This window comes from Amia ocellicauda, chromosome 1 (assembly GCF_036373705.1).
Source record: "Amia ocellicauda isolate fAmiCal2 chromosome 1, fAmiCal2.hap1, whole genome shotgun sequence".
Classification (NCBI taxonomy): Eukaryota; Metazoa; Chordata; class Actinopteri; order Amiiformes; family Amiidae; genus Amia; species Amia ocellicauda.
The window spans coordinates 27,699,514-27,716,202 of record NC_089850.1 but is presented as its reverse complement, the minus strand read 5'-3'; the positions used below and the strand labels follow the sequence as shown (position 1 = coordinate 27,716,202).

The window sequence follows — 16,689 nt, the reverse complement described above, 5'->3', positions numbered from 1 at the left end:
CAGATACGTGTTTGATAAAGAAAAGCATTTAATTTCAATTCAGTTGCATTTAATGCTGTATGTGTGCGCTAAGATTGATCTCTTCAGAATGTTTTCTTCTCCTTAACTATGTGTGTTATGATTGATAACATCATCTTTTGTGTGTGTACATATTATATATTCTCACAAAGTGTTGTAGTACTTGTAATTCTTATTCAACTTGACCTTTTGTATTGAACCCCTAGCCACAAAGTCCACAACTCGAGATATTTTAAACATTGGATCCCATGACTGTGTCTAAAGTGCTTCTATATTTTCTAAGTCGCATTGGATAAGGGCATCTGCTAAGAAAAAATAAATAAAAATTAAAAATAATAATAATAATAATAATATATGCATATGCAAAGATGTTTGATTCTGTACCACTCAGTCCTCCCTCCAGCAGGGGGTGCTGTACCTGTGAGAGGTGCTCTTGGAAGCGCTGCTGGTGGGACGCGCTGTCCTGCAGCAGCCCCTCCAGGTGCTGTGTGTGCTCCTTCAGCTCCTCCCAGTACCTGCCGATCTGAGTTAGCTTGGCCTTGATACGGGCAGCTTCCCCTGATGACACAAACTGTCCCAGGGCTTGAGATTCAGCCTCCAGTTTGGGCAGGACCGAGGCTCTCTCCTCCAGCTGTTTACTAACAGCCTGAGAAATCAGGAGAGATTCTGTGTTACTGACTTATATTTTACAAATCAGTTAAATGAGGCACTAATTGGGAATAATTGATGGTAAATACTTGATTCAAAACCGCTGTGAGATTGCACAATTCAGGAACATGTTCAAAATATTTTTTAAATGTATTTAATCAGTCTGTATTTACACATACACATTGTTTTAAAAGGGCATTGAGTGCTTTTGTATTAAATCAGGAATTTAATAATCTCAGTATTAATTCAAAATCAAATACAACACTGTAACAAAATAATTTTAAACACATAATGTAGAATACAGATGCAATATATTATTAAATAGCTGTGTATCTCAAAACACTGTTTGTAGAAATGAAATCACAATGTACCTTCACTTTACTGATCTTCTGCTCCAAAGGATCCAAGGAGGAATTCAGGTCATCAAGTTCTTTCTCCTTTTCAGAAATCCATACCGAAAAGGCTTCAAAATCACTGCCAAACTGCTCCCACTTTGTCTTCATCATTTCCAGTTGTTTGACACTGAAAAAATACATAATTGAGTTAAATTCTATAGCCAAGGAAAAAATATGAAAGGGAAAGAATCAGTTGGATCCAAATTATATAAAAATAAAAAAACACTTACATGAACACAATAAATAATGACATTCATTATAATAAAATACAATATAGATAGTTATCTTTCAAGTCAGAAGCACTGCCCAAGGGGGAGGGGTTTCTGCGCACTTCCGTAGGAACCCGATCGAAAACGTCACTCTATCAAAGCTACCATTGGCCCCTGAGCTCATCACTCAGAACAGGTCCCTTCCCACATCCTGTTCTATGAAATGTGACTTCTGTGCAGGTTCTTCCTCTTTTGCCATTACACTGGACCCGAGAACGTGAGCTCTCTGTGTCTATGTGTTGCATTAGACCTTAAAAACTAAGTATTCTGGCTAGCAGGCTCACTAATAGTGTTGTTCACCACCGTTTCACTACATCTCTGTCTCTATTGTGTGTCTTATTAGTTATATTTATAGCTAATTTTGATCATGTTTTCGGTTTGATTTTCGGTTTACAAATAGAGCTTTTAAAATAATAATCGTGTTAAAACAGTGCCATACATTATCTGATTGCTTGTTGTGTTGGTTTTTTGTCCACAGGGCTTTTCCTCCATAGCAGGAGCACTAGCAGCAGCAGTAAAATCTTACACCAGGCTGCCTGGCCTAAGCCTCGGTCTGTCGTAAGAGATCTTGCCCGCGAGTGGTGCTCCTCCGCCGGCTTGCACCCGCACTACAGCCCGCACCTGCGGCTTTAGGAGATCTTGCTCTCTCAGCTTGCTGGGATCGAGCTTGGCTGTGCTCCACCGTCCACGGGTGCGGCCTCAGTTCTAGGCCCTGCTTCGGCTGGTGGCCTACTACTGTCACCCCTCCGGACCCTGTGCCACCCCGTGTCCCCAGAAACCCCGGCACTCACGGTGTGGTTAAGCCTACAGGCCTGCGCAGTACTTGCATCCTGCACCTGGTGTTTGGAATATACAGTGCTCTGTCTGGCAACAACAAGGTTGCATCTGGTTGGTGTTTCAGTGCCCCCGTGTCCATAAATGTTGCCAAGTGGAGACGCACATAGAGCGGCAAGCCCGCTAGGTGTTCCACTTGTCATGGCGGCATTTCACTTGTTGTGTGCCGCCTGGTGCAAACACTGACCGACGCCCCAGATGCACCATTCCCTGGTCGAGCTCCTCTCGCCCCCACCATTGCACTGTGACATTTCCTGCCAGTCCTACAGGACAGACGTGCTGGTTTGAACGGACAACACAACACAACACAAGGAGGTTTCCAGTCACACAGACTGTACTGTCTAGCACGCCGTCTGCTTCTGTAGAAACAACTGTGGAGCCGGTTCATGCAGTCCACCAACTGCCCACTCCGTCCAAGACCACTCAGAAACCCTAGGGATTGACACACTAGCCCAAGCATGGCCACGCTGTCTCCTTTACACATTCCAACCGTTCCCCCTTCTCCCGGTGGTCCTGGAGAAGGTCAGGAGCGAACGACCGACAGTTCTGCTGATAGCCCCATGGTGGACTCACAGATTCTGGTTTGCTGACCTGATCGCCCTCCTCCACGGAAAGCCTTGGGAGTCCTAGCTCCCGGCAAAAGAGAACGAACCTGCACAGATGTCACGTTTCATAGAACAGGAAGTGGGAAGGGACCTGTTCTGAGTGACGTGCGCAGGGTCCAATGGCAGCTTTGACAGTGTGACGTTTTCAATCGGGTTCCTACGGAAGTGCACAGAAACCACTCCCCCTTGGGCAGTGCTTCCTTTTTCAGATAAAATAAAATGCTTTTAAATGTGTTTGTAAGTGAGGTATTACTCTTTGCGGAGGCCGCTGTCCACCCTGGCCACCTGCTCACTGAGGGCCTGGGCTTGCTGCTGCAGGAGGCTCTGGTTCTGGGGCCCCAGATGTATCTCAGCAGATCTCTGCAGTAGGGCGTCTGTCTGAGCCACTTGCACCTCGCTCTGCCTGGACAGCTCCTGCACAAGACACAGGGACATAGCTTCACCGCCAGACACCTCCACACTCAGTGCCAGATGGGGAATATGAAATATATATGACAGATCACGTTTCCCATCATGCTCACATTATTTATTATTTATCACTTTTGCCTAATAATTTGCAAAAGCTTTGAAACTAAAGAGAGCTTTGCCTCACAAAACACATCTTATATTGATAAATGGTTGGTCTGTACCATTCCATATCTCAGTGCAATTCTCAGCAGCGTGGCGCTCACCTTGGTCTGCACTAACTCAGCCGCCAGGCTCTCCAGACTGCTGAAGGTGAGGTCTCTGTCCAGGGCCACGCCAGCCCGGCTCACAAACTCCTCCACAGCCTCCCGCTCCTCCTCAAACTGCTGCCAAGCACTCAGGGTCGTCTAGGGGGCAGTGGACAAGAATTAATATACACGTGTTAATTAGGATTTAATGTAAATCCTTTTTCATTGCCATGCACCTGGGATGGTATCCCCAGAACTAACTTTTTCATTTTGTGTTAGCTGGATGACTCTTAATTAAGTTTCTCAACCTGTCCTGAAATGTATAGTTTTTACCTCTGCAATTAGCTAGAAGACTTGGTTACTGTATCTCTGCAGTGTTGTAACAAACTCAGATTAAAAGTTGAAGGTGGGGGAGAAGGCTACTAGGCCATCACTAGGCCTTTCTTGTTTGCTTCTTTAAAATGTGTACAATAATAAAGTGGACCTGATGCACCCAAGAGAGTTTTGAGATTAAGATTTGACTAGGATTTAAATCAAAAAGCCAAGCTGCCACCTGCAGGCTCTGCTCCTGGGCCTGCATGGCCTGCTCCATCTTGTTCAGAGTGCTTTCCAGCTCCTGTAAATCTGGCTGTAGGCAGCTGGACAGGCTCTCCTCGCTCTGGAGCTGCTGTCCCCGGGCGAGCTGGAGCTGCACATCCTTCCTCTTCCCTCGCAGTCTCTTGAGTTGTTGCTGCACACAGAACAAATCAAAACATGTATGTATTACACTTATACTAGGACTTTCACCATATTCTTCCTGGTTAACCCAAACAGCACACTTCCATATGACTACATTGTTTCATTACATACTAGTGGAAAAACAATTGAAATTGATGTTAAATTCTTCCAAAAAGCATCATATTTCAAATTACTTGAGGGGGCGATTCAGGGAGATGTATTAATGTATTTTTTAGGAAGTTACTGGGCAACTGAAACTGGCACACTAAGCAACAATGATACATTATCCAGTGTTTTTTTAAATGCTGGCCACTGAGCATGAAAAATCTGGAACATCAGCCCAGTCTGGGGCATGATTCGCACTGCTGCTATTTACAGGGTTATAATCGGCAAACTGCAGATAAGACTAGGTTTGAATCCCATTAAACCACTAGGGGGAGCACAATTCAGTCCCCTCGAATAGCAGCCTCACCTGGTGGATGAGAAGCAGCTGCTGAGCCACTCTCACACACTCCGAGTCCAGGATCTTGTTGGCCTCGGCCTGCGCCTCCTTCTGTCCCTGCAGGAGCTCCTCCAGCGTGTTGCTTACTTCCTCTCTGAACTGCACACAGTCTCCCACAGCGGACACCACCTTCTCCGACTGAGAGGAAAGGGGGGAAGGGAGTCACCAAACAGAGCATGAGAAATATATCGCTCTCCAGTCTGCGATCTCAATTGCCAAACAGTCTGGGCACTACAATGTGTATTATGCAAAAGGTAAAAATAGAAATGTATCTTTGAAGTGTCCAAGCACAATGTTAACTTGGCCTGAAAAAATCTAAATGAAGTCATACTGCTCACCTCAGTAAGTGATGAAAGGAGAGCCTTGAAGTTGGTGGAGAGTTTTGACAGGGCTCCGGCCTGCCTCTTCGCCTCGCTCTCAATACACACCTCCATGAGCGTGGCCAGCCTCGCTTTCAGCCAGCTCAGGTTGCCTTCCTGCTCCTCTGCGTCACATCGCAGCTCCTAATTGACACCCACAGTAACTGTCACTTCAACATCAATATCAACATCAACAGTAACGGAGTCTGGAAGTTTATTCATATCTTATTATATTTACAGGTTCTATTGTGTGTATATTATATTGTATAATCTCACCAAAGCAATATGGAATGAGAAAATAAAACAGTTGTAAAACTGAATATTCAGTATACTATGTTATGATGAAAGGCTAGGGCAGTGATGCCTAGTGGCCAGATAGTGGTTTTCCACCAGAGTTGGTATTGTCCTGCCCTACAAAGGTGTCTTGTATGCCTTTATTTATGCTTGCCTTGCCAGGAATGTGAATGCTAGAACCTGAGCTTGTGGGATATAATTATTTTTTTAAATAATATAGTTTAATTACAGTGCTTCATTTTGTGTGCTAATAGAAAGCCAAGTATGTGTCACATACATACATCAATTTGAAGAGCAGGTAAAAGGCATGGGAAAGCCAGATTACAGGGTTTGTATTACACTTCAAGAAAACATAAGACTACTTTAAGATAATATAATTCTAAACAATGGCCATATCTAAGATACTGTGTAAATGATACTGGGTAAATGGTAGTGAGAGATATGTCTTCTACATTTTGACAATACCTCAATTGTAGACTTCACTTGTCCATACTTGCTGGGATCATTGGCTCTGTTTCTCAGAAGCCTTAGTTGACTTTCCTTTGCTGAAAGCCAGGCTGAGAGCTCAGAGAACCTGTGAAAATTAAACAAACCTCAAAATGAAATGGTGATCTACCAAACCTGTGTAGCAGCTCATACACTGATGTATTAAGCTTTGTTACAGAAATATTTGTTCTTCCACTGCACTGTGTTTAGCAAAGCTCTCTACCTACCTGGAATTGAACTCTTTCCACTTGTCGGGATGCTGCAGCAGTTTCTGGTGGGTGCTGTCAATCTGAGCTTGCACTTCACCCAGGGCGTTCTTGCTGCTCTCCGCAGTGTTGCGGGCGGCGTCTCCGTCTGGGAGCTTCTGACACAGCTCCTCGATGAGCACCAGTCTCCTCTCACACAGGTGCTGGGGGCCCTTTTCCCGGAAGAAAGCCTGGGCAACAATAACATGCATTGGAAATCTAGTTTGACCACAGTGTGAAGATAGAATTTGTGTTCACTGTAAAATAAATCAGTGCAAATTAGATTCTGTTTACGTTCCTGCTAGGGCCCCTCTTAGAAGCTCACTACCTGGACTTGATCAATAAATCACTCACCATACATAGGATACAGGGTGCAGTGAGATATAACAGGAATATATGAGTTTCAGGGTTAATTTACTAACACACAAGCCCGGGGGTGTATAATGCTGCCAAAGGCCTGAGAACCCTGGTATTAAAAAGGTCTTATTTTTTCTTCTTAGAAAACCGTATATATGGGGGCTATATTAATAAAATAGTAACTACAGGGCAGTCATTTCTTCCCACAAATCGTGTGTGTGTGTGTATTCAGTAGAGGGCCCGGTATCGCCTCACCCTGTGCTCCTTGATGAGCCTTTCACTGCCCGCTGTAGGGAGTGCTTTTGTCTCTCTGGCCAGCTCCGACCGGCACTCCTCCAGAGACCCCTGCAGCCTGCCCTTCTCAACCTCGATCTTCAGATGCAGTAAGTGATAGGGGGCTTCAGCCTGGAGGTCCTGCAGAGAAAATGGGCCGTGGAGAAACTGCTGTGACACAAGATGCTGCCACCCCCCCTTACTTTGCATCCCCTGGCTTTTGAAACAGTGTAACAGTGCACTACTTGTTTCTTGTTTCATGCTGCTTTAGTAGCAAAACGTTCATGACCAATAACTGTGACAACAATATACATGGAGTTTGTGGACTGATTATCTGCCAATGCATAACTAGCAATGCAAATTAATATATATATATATATATATATATATATATATATATATATATATATATATATATATATATATATATTTCCTATATAGCATTTATTTAATTACTGTATATTTTACTGTATATTTACTGTATATTTATTTATTTACTGTATATATTTGGTCTCTTGGCCAGGAAAAAAAACATAAAATCTTAAGAATAATAACATTAAGTTTCATGTTTCCAGAAATATGTGCTTGTTGAGGTTAACTCATAACAAACAAACAAACAAACACATAATAAGCATCATAGCCTATTATAGTACAAAATGCCAATGAGCCTATAATTAATTGACAATTTAAGGTTTGTGTTCTCCTTGACCTGACCTTCCATTGTTTGTGCAGTTTCCTGACAGTTTCCTGCAGGCTCTGCTGTTCCTGTTCAGGCAGAATGTCGGTGAGTTCATCACAGGCCTTCAGGAATGCGTTCAGCACCCGCTGGTCCAGCTGGCTGAAGAATTCCTGAAATTAATCAGAAAATATAAAAAATCAGGAAATGATGGCCCTCAGACAGATAAACACACAGGAGAAAGGCTACCTTTCCTTAAACTCCTCTCAGATGTTCAGAAGCTCTATAGTAACCCTGAAGGCTTCTCACTGTCTAAAAAGTACTAAAAATGTGTAGCTGTCACATAACTAAGAAAAACAATTAACAGTTTGCAATTCTAGACAGATTAACCTTTGCAATCAAATGATAATTTTCTGAGAAATTACTGTACTTTAGGTGGATGTGTTTATGTCAGTTTCACTTTAAGAAGGAGCTCTGAATACACTAACAAATTTAGAAAGAGGTGATTATAAGAATTTGTTTTCTAAAACTGGCTTGTTTACTTGCAGCTGGGTCATTTATGTTTTCAGGAATATCAGCAATTATTTAACTCATATGGGCTGTAATTTATTTATTTATAATTACCACCAAACTATATAATTTGTCTTGTGTATCATTACAGTCAGTTGTAAAATCTGACCAGTGGAGTATAAATGTTTCTTACGGTGTGTTTTTTGAGCAGGTCTTCTGGATTTCCGCTTTCCTTCAAAGCCGCTTGAGCAATTTTAAGGACCTTCTCCAGTTCTATCCTGGACTCTTCAAATCTCTTCATCAGGTTGCTGTTGGCCTCAATGTGCCTCCTCCACTCAGCAGCCTCCTTGACCATGGCCTGATCACACAGAGATAGGAGAGAATCAGCACTGTTCCAGTGCACAGACCTGTCTCTGTTATCACACAGACACTCTGGCATACTGTCAGGTAAATTCAATATCTAGATCATGGATGAGCAATTCCAGTCCTCCAGGGCCACAGATTCCTCTGGTTTCTGTTCCATGTCAGATCAAAACATTTCCTTGAACAAATTATTCAGACAAGTCAAAACAGCTGCTCTTTCCAAGTGTTAACCAGTTCCTAATTGAAAGGTTTGACGAACAGTAGTAGGAATCTACCCCTATAGGACTGAAGCATCCCACTCCTGTGACACAATGGAGAATTAAGTCAATTAAGTGTCTTGGGAATCCTACATTATTTTACTGTTACATATTAAAATACCCCTCACCCTCAAGTCAGAAGTGAATAGTGGAAGGACAATTTTGGAAATGCAGTTGTGTTCTTTCCAGTTATCTTTCAAGTTGGAAGCACTGCCCAAGGTGAGGGGTTTCTCTATTAAAGCTGCCATTGGCCCCTGCGCTCGTCACTCAGAACAGGTCCCTTCCCACTTCCTGTTCTATAAAATGTGACATCTGCACAGGTTCATCCTCTTTTGCCATTTCGCTGGACCCGAGAAAGTGAGCTCTCTGTGTCTGTGTGTTGCATTAGACCCTAGACCCTATTTTGGCTGGCTGGCTTCACAAATAGTGTTGTTCACCACCATTTCGCTATACCTCTGTCTCTATTGTGTGTTTTATTAGCTATATTTATAGCTAATTTTGATCCTGTCCGTCCACGCACCAGAATGTTAACATAGTACAATATATTTTCCGATTGCTTGCTGTGTTGGTTTTTGTCTACAGGGCTTTTTCCTCCACAGCAGGAGTGCTAGCAGTGGCAGTGAAATCCGAGGCCCAGCCGCCCGGCCTAAGCCTCGATCTGTAGTAAGAGATCTCACTCGCAAGAGGTGCTCCTCTCTCGGCTTGTGCCCGCACTACAGCTCACGCCTGTGGCTGTAGGAGATCTCGCTCTCTCAGCTTGCTATGATCGAGCTCGGCTGCGCTCCACTGTCCGCTGGTGTGGCTACTACCCTCGGCCCCACGGATCCCGGACCCCATGTCACCCGATGTCCCCGGAAACCCTGGCAAACATGGTGTGGTTAAGCCTGCGGGCCTACGAGTCCACAGGGACCCCAGTGCCTGTACACCTGGTGGCCCACTCGACTCGAGGCGTTGCCACATCATGGGCCCTTTTTCAAGGCACCCCCTTGGCAGACATTTTGTGTGGCTGCAGCGTGGGCCTCGCCGCTTACATTTGTCCAGTTCTACAGGTTGGACGTGATGGGACCAGTCCCTTCCATTGGGAATCCGGTGTTGGCTGTAGTCAAGCCCCAGTATCCCACAGGCTCTGGCTTCTGCCTTTCCTCTCCCGGTCTGCCCCTGTTAAGCGCATCCTGATGGAGCTATTTGAACCATGTCTTCCTTTCTACCGGACTATGCCTTCCAGTTGATCACCGACGCGAGCTGCTCCTGGACTTGCTGACAGCCTATCTATGTGTTCCCAGGGTCTGTCATGCGGCCTACAGGTCTGTTGCATTATGAGGCCGCCCTGTATATAGTTTTTTCATTTTTGCTTTGTGTTGCGGTGGTGCATGCGCCTGGCTTGTACCCCGCTATATAAATAATATGTGTAAACAGCATGATTCTGTTCTAGCTTGTTAGTAGAGTTTAGCTCAATGCCGATTTTCCCAGCTGATGGCGATCGAGTTGTTCCTGCTGCCTTGCTGTGTATATAGCTCCTTGGTCAGCAGGTCTGTGGCTCGCACTGGCTGTGTGCTGCTGTTGTCCTCAGTGGTATACACGTGAGCAGGCTCTCGTATTCCGCTGTGTACATAGTTAATTTGTCAGCACAGTAGAGCTACCCTGCGTTAGCTGGTCTAATCAGCAGGAGTCAACTGCTCCTGTGTTCCACGGGTGGCGCATGAGTTGGTTCCGGCGTCCCGTGGTGTATATAGTTAATTTATACCACATTGTAGAGCTGGTGTGGCTTCGCTCCTAGCTGGGCTAGTGCAGCAATCGGCCAATGCCGTGTTATGTGGTAGGTGCATGATCTGCTTCCTGCACCCCGCGATGTATATAGTTGTTATGACAGCACAGTGGAGCTGGCTGCTCTATACCGTTCAGTGAACGTGATTTCTCCTGTGCAGAGGCAGCATGAATGTTCCTGCTGCCACGCTGTATATACTGTTATGTCCAGCTGTGGCTACTCAGTTGACTAGCCGACTGTGTGTTATTCAGAGAGTCTGTGGCCCCGCTCCTGCAGGATCAGGGGTTCATTGCCACGTTAATGCGCGGAGGGTGCACAAGTTACTTGATTGCCCGCGCCATATATTGTGCAAGTAGATATATGGCCTTGCTCCTAGATGCACTAGTACAGCAGCCGGCCTTGCTATTGTTAGCGGATGGCGTAAGAGTTTACCTCTGTAGCCCCACTTTGTATATGGTGATTGCAGACAGTTCCGGGTACAGCGTGACTGCGGTCCTTGCTCTTGGGCAGCCCAGGTTGGCCCCAAGGGGCCTGTGTTGCTCCTGTCTGGAGTTGTGTTGCCGAGGCCCCCTAGCGGTCGCCTCAGGGCAGGCTCCCTTATCAGCTCACTGCCTCCTCCCTTGCGATGGTTTTGTTATACAGTAACCCCTCCCCCCTTGGGCAGTGCTTCCAACTTGAAAGATAACAAGAGGTTGTGAATGCAACCTTGGTTATCTGAAAATGAAGCACTGCCCAAGGGTTGCAAGGCTGCGCAGGAGTCCTAGCTTCCGGCAAAAGAGGACGAACCTGCGCTGACATCATGTTTTCCTATGGAAGTGCGCAGAAACCCCTCCCCCTTGGGCAGTGCTTCCTTTTTCAGATAACCAGGGTTGCAATTGCAACCTATCATTTTCCTTGCAAAGTTAAAATTCAACATCATTTAAAAATAATAATGTATTTTTTTCTTTTGTTGTTGCTGTTTTTACTGCTTTGTTCATAAGTCTTCAAACAGCCTAAAGATTTCAAATAAGTAAATATACTATTTATCAGTTCATACAAAGTGAACTAAGATAACCAATAAAGAAAAAACATTTTTCACTTATCCACTGCTGTTTATGAAATGGATGCATATTTCCATTGGAAATAGCCAGCACTGTTTTTACAAAGAGGCTGGGGACCCACAGGAATATAGGTCATGAAAAATACTGCTCCATAGAATGAGTCTATTATATCCTGCTATCACCTTTCCAAAACATATTATAAGTCAATCCTGAGTGAAAGACGTAATCTTACATACAAATGATAATGATAACTCCAAACACAATAACATGAAGGTAAAAACACAGAGCGTTTGGCTGCAGTCCATTTTTGGACTTGTATTAAAGCTGTGATGAGTGCTGACAGGGAGAACAATAGCTGACCGAAGGAAGTTTTAGAGTTCAGACAGGCTCAGCAAGAGCTGATCCGCTGCACACCACAGGAACACACTCATCAGAGCTCATTATGCCGTTTCTATTATTTCACATGCTCCTGTATCAGGGAGAGCACAATCAACACACAATGCAAAACATTTTAATTATACACTTATATACATGGAGTTATCTAGCAGCAAATAACTGCACAATGAATTCTAGACAAAATGCTTTTGTCTTAATTAATCATCCCAGACAGTCCTTGCAAATTATTTGAGGTCTGCAATGAAAGGCCTGTGTTCAATATTTAAATATAAAACAGATTTATGTCTATTTCAGAATGATGTACTGTATACATAGTATAGTATGTAGAATTCACAGTGGAACAGTGTCAAAACTTTAAATAGGCTTTGGCTGATTTTATCTCTGTGACTACCTTTGAGACTGAAATAAAAGTTGACAATGGCTTTGTTTACATGCTAGTAAATAAGACATGCCAGGAAAGGTACAGACTTAAAGTTATAATGGCTGGTTAAAGGTTTTAATAGTTCTGGATATATTAAAACAATTTAAATTAAATTTGAGTACAAATGAAAATAAAATTGCACAACAAAACAAAGGTTGAAAGCACACAATATTAACTAAAACTCTGTAAATTGTAACCAACTACCTTTAACGTGTTGACTGTCTACCAGCATTGTAACACAGCCAATATGAGAGTTCAAAAACACTCAAGAGAGCCATGAATGACCAAACCATTCCTATTAAAAATAGTTTATTTTATTTTTGCCAAGAATCATGAATAGGTTTTCTAATATTTTGTAGGATTTGTGGCTATTCTTTATTATCAGCAGAACATTTTCTGGTTCTGACCTGGGAAGTGGCCTGAAGCTCAGCCACCCTCTTCTGCAGGAGAGACCTGTCGAAATGGCGCAGGGTCTTAGTGCTGGTGAGAGCTCTCTGGAGAGACTGGTTGTTCTTCTCAATCACACCTAAGGATTTCTTGCAGTTTTGTTGGTGAACAAGTAATTCCTGAGAAAAAAAGAAAAAAAAGAAATGTACACACATATAATCATAAAAAGATAACCATGTTTATGTATTTACAGTGAGGGAAAAAAGTATTTGATCCCCTGCTGATTTTGTACGTTTGCCCACTGACAAAGAAATGATCAGTCTATAATTTTAATGGTAGATGTATTTTAACAGTGAGAGACAGAATAACAACAAAAAAATCCAGAAAAACGCATTTCAAAAAAGTTATAAATTGATTTGCATGTTAATGAGGGAAATAAGTATTTGATCCCCTATCAATCAGCAAGATTTCTGGCTCCCAGGTGTCTTTTATACAGGTAACGAGCTGAGATTAGGAGCACTCTCTTAAAGGGAGTGCTCCTAATCTCAGCTCGTTACCTGTATAAAAGACACCTGTCCACAGAAGCAATCAATCAATCGGATTCCAAACTCTCCACCATGGCCAAGACCAAAGAGCTGTCCAAGGATGTCAGGGACAAGATTGTAGACCTACACAAGGCTGGAATGGGCTACAAGACCATCGCCAAGCAGCTTGGTGAGAAGGTGACAACAGTTGGTGCGATTATTCGCAGATGGAAGAAACACAAAATAACTGTCAGTCTCCCTCGGTCTGGGGCTCCATGCAAGATCTCACTTCGTGGTAAGAAGCACATTAAGGTCCTGGAGTGGCCTAGCCAGTCTCCAGACCTTAATCCCATAGAAAATCTGTGGAGGGAGCTGAAGGTTCGAGTTACCAAACGTCAGCCTCGAAACCTTAATGACTTGGAGAGGATCTGCAAAGAGGAGTGGGACAAAATCCCTCCTGAGATGTGTGCAAACCTGGTGGCCAACTACAAGAAACGTCTGACCTCTGTGATTGCCAACAAGGGTTTTGCCACCAAGTACTAAGTCGAAGGGTTCAAATACTTATTTCCCTCATTAACATGCAAATCAATTTATAACTTTTTTGAAATGCGTTTTTCTGGATTTTTTTGTTGTTTTTCTGTCTCTCACTGTTAAAATACACCTACCATTAAAATTATAGACTGATCATTTCTTTGTCAGTGGGCAAACGTACAAAATCAGCAGGGGATCAAATATTTTTTTCCCTCACTGTATATACTCCTTAACACTTTCAACACTCTGAATATCATGTGTTTATTAGAAAAATGCAATTAAATCAATTTAATTTGATTTAGGGTGTCTGTATAATTGACTCTGAACTCTTAGAAGAGCTTAGGGGAAAGTATTTGGTAGGACACACATAGCAAGTCTGAAAACAGCATTTCAGAAAGCACACTTTCTAACACACTGAATTACTTATTTCTGAATTAAAGGCTTATGGTTTCTGTGACTCTAATTGAATGCATTGAGTTAAAAGAGACTTCTTAATCAGTACTTTATCACATTTCTCTGTTTAGCATCACAAATATATCCATTTCCTCCATATATATGTATATGAAGAACTATACAAAGAAGAAGAGTGACAAGAAAGCATTAGTGACATGGTTTTTTCCCTTACCTGACACTTCTGCTTGAAGTCCCCAGAGGCGTCAGAGTCTCTGCCTTCAGTTATGCTACTGGCTTTCTCCAGGGACTGGTAGTAATTAGTTATCTGCTTCTCGGTTTCCTCCAGAGGTAAGAGCAAGGACTGTGATTCACGCAGCAAAGGCAAGTATCTCTCCCTTATCTGCCATTGGAATAAACAGGAGACACACGGTCATCCCAGCATTACATGTGAGAGCGGTAGCGGTGGCAGGAGATGTACCGCAATAAAACAAAACTAGATTGTCTGCTAAGAATAGAGTTGGATTTATACTTTAAACCTACACAACATCTCTGATATTTTCAAGATTATCAGAAGCTTGTCTAAAGAGGCATTTGAATGAATAAGACCCTAAGCAATTAACTGAAAACATCTTCTTCACTAGTAATGTAACTATGATGCACTTCATAGAGATTAGTTTTCATTAACTGGACCTGGAAGTAAAGTGGATTATTTAAATGTGTTTAAATGCATTTACTTAAATACAATTGAATGAAGGGAAAACAAGATAGAGCCAAGCATGATCAATTAAACAGAATATGTCTTAGGGCTAAAGATCAGGTGGGAGTGAGGTAGAGACTGAGAAGATTAAGATTTGAGGGTGAAGGATTAAGAAAATGTAATTTAATGTTACTTAGACTTAACAAGAGGGTCATAGAAACAGGCTAAGGTTAAAGCAGTGCTTATGTGCATCAACAAATTGCACTTTTACTAATTAGAAAAATAAAAACTACTTATGATTAGTCTCATTGTAGCTACAGCCTCCCTGATAGAAACAGGGATTCAATGCATAAGCACATTGATATTTGATTGCAGTACCTTGCTGAGATGTTCCTTGATGGCTGCCATTGAGGAGAGCATCTGACTGACCTCCTCCTGGGGGGTGTCCTTGGTCAGCAGCTGTGCATTTCTGGTGGCAGTTTTATACAGTGCCTCCATGGAGGGGACTTTCTGCTTAATATCCTGTGTGGAACATGAGGTGAAACAGTGAGGATCTCAAAGTCTGAAGCTTAAAATGAATTTCCATGGCCTGTAAATCGGTCAACAGTCACTTCCATACAACAACACTGACACTCATCATTGTGCATTTTTGTTTTATGTTACACTTTCTTACCTCAATGTCTTGAACAAATGTCCTGACGTTCAAAAAGGACACTTGGACAGGGGTTGTCATTTTCTCGTTTGCCGAGTCCACAAATGATTTCAGAGCAGACATCCCATCCTGATACTCTTTCCTCATTTTGTCCACTTCATCAGCCCGTGCATACTGCATTTACAAAGTGGACAGAAAATAAGGAAAGACACTAAATAACTAACCTGATTTGTCAGGGATCAAAACAAGTCAATTCATCAAGTTTGAGAAGCAAGCACTCTGCTCACTTAACCATAAAAATTAAGACATAATGATTGATTGGTTCCCCATTAAAGAATTTGCTGAATAACATTTGGTTGTATAACAGACCTCCATCTATTATCAAACCCTGTCTCCACACTCTCTCTCTGATATTCTATGTAGATTAATCTGAATTCCACAATTGCTATTGTCTAATTATGTGATGTTGCCTCTGCTTAAAGAAAGGTCATTGCTGAAACACTGCTATGGGTGTACTTAAAATGTTAATTTGGTTGGAAATACATTAGTGGCTGTAAAATATCTTACTTGCTTCACTTTTACAAACAGCTCCCTCCATCTACCATTAAGCAGGAGGAGCTGCTGCTTCAGGTCCCGGGAAACTGTTTCATCACAGGTTTCAATGAGAAAATTCCCAGCATCGTTCATAGCCATGTGCTGCTGGATCCAGTGAGGCAAGTTTCTGAAGAACTCCTATGAGTCATGGTACAGAGCGAGAGAGAGAGACAGACATGATCATTAAAAACACATTGTGCCAACATATAGTTCACCAAGTACCCCAGAGAGATTCTCTCTATAATGCTATTTTGTTGGATGGCTAGGGTGCTGTCGTACTGTTGACACAACCTGATGGACCGAGAAAGAGTAGGAAGGGTCTGGTACACGTCACACCATACTTATAAAGGCTTCCCAAGCTATTAACAATGCATAGGAAACAAAACTGAATACACATGTGACTTCCTTCCAACATATACTGTAAATGGCATCTGAAGAAAAAACGCTGACATACAGGTGGTGAATTTTAAGACAATAACCAGGAAATGACAGTCCTACCCGTTTGGCATTCTCCGGCTGGTTCAGCATTTTCTCCGCATCCTCCAGCCAGGCCTGTAAGCCGGCCACTGTGCTGCTGTACTTCTCCCAGTTGGAGATCACCTCCTCCAGCATGCTCCGCACGCTGCGCACTTCCACAGACAGGTTCCTCCACTGGGTTGCTGTGTCGTGCAGGAACTTACTGATCCCTTCCCCTTCTTCAGCTGGTGAAGGACATATCATTGACAACACCAGTAATCAGTAGGCATCTACACTCTGCAAAGCCTCCACTTCAATGCTGAAGGATTTTAATTGCCTCCATGAACACATTGTCGTGGTTTTTCGGATTCA

General features: G+C 43.0%; 1 protein-coding gene across 1 annotated transcript in view; it reads right to left on the bottom strand.

Moving 5' to 3' along the window:
• LOC136747587 (nesprin-1) overlaps positions 1–16,689 on the bottom strand; it is a 183,822-nt gene that overhangs the window by 114,677 nt on the left and 52,456 nt on the right. Inside the window, exons 17-34 of the mRNA XM_066700533.1 lie at positions 16,360–16,562; positions 15,835–15,999; positions 15,289–15,441; positions 14,994–15,137; positions 14,151–14,318; positions 12,491–12,649; positions 8,035–8,199; positions 7,370–7,504; positions 6,638–6,796; positions 6,008–6,216; positions 5,760–5,868; positions 4,980–5,144; positions 4,612–4,779; positions 3,976–4,152; positions 3,441–3,581; positions 3,023–3,183; positions 1,038–1,188; positions 437–664 (exon numbers count right to left, since the gene is read on the bottom strand). Coding sequence (XP_066556630.1) covers positions 437–664; positions 1,038–1,188; positions 3,023–3,183; positions 3,441–3,581; positions 3,976–4,152; positions 4,612–4,779; positions 4,980–5,144; positions 5,760–5,868; positions 6,008–6,216; positions 6,638–6,796; positions 7,370–7,504; positions 8,035–8,199; positions 12,491–12,649; positions 14,151–14,318; positions 14,994–15,137; positions 15,289–15,441; positions 15,835–15,999; positions 16,360–16,562 — 2,960 coding nt within the window. The remainder of the gene's footprint in view (positions 1–436; positions 665–1,037; positions 1,189–3,022; positions 3,184–3,440; positions 3,582–3,975; positions 4,153–4,611; positions 4,780–4,979; positions 5,145–5,759; positions 5,869–6,007; positions 6,217–6,637; positions 6,797–7,369; positions 7,505–8,034; positions 8,200–12,490; positions 12,650–14,150; positions 14,319–14,993; positions 15,138–15,288; positions 15,442–15,834; positions 16,000–16,359; positions 16,563–16,689) is intronic.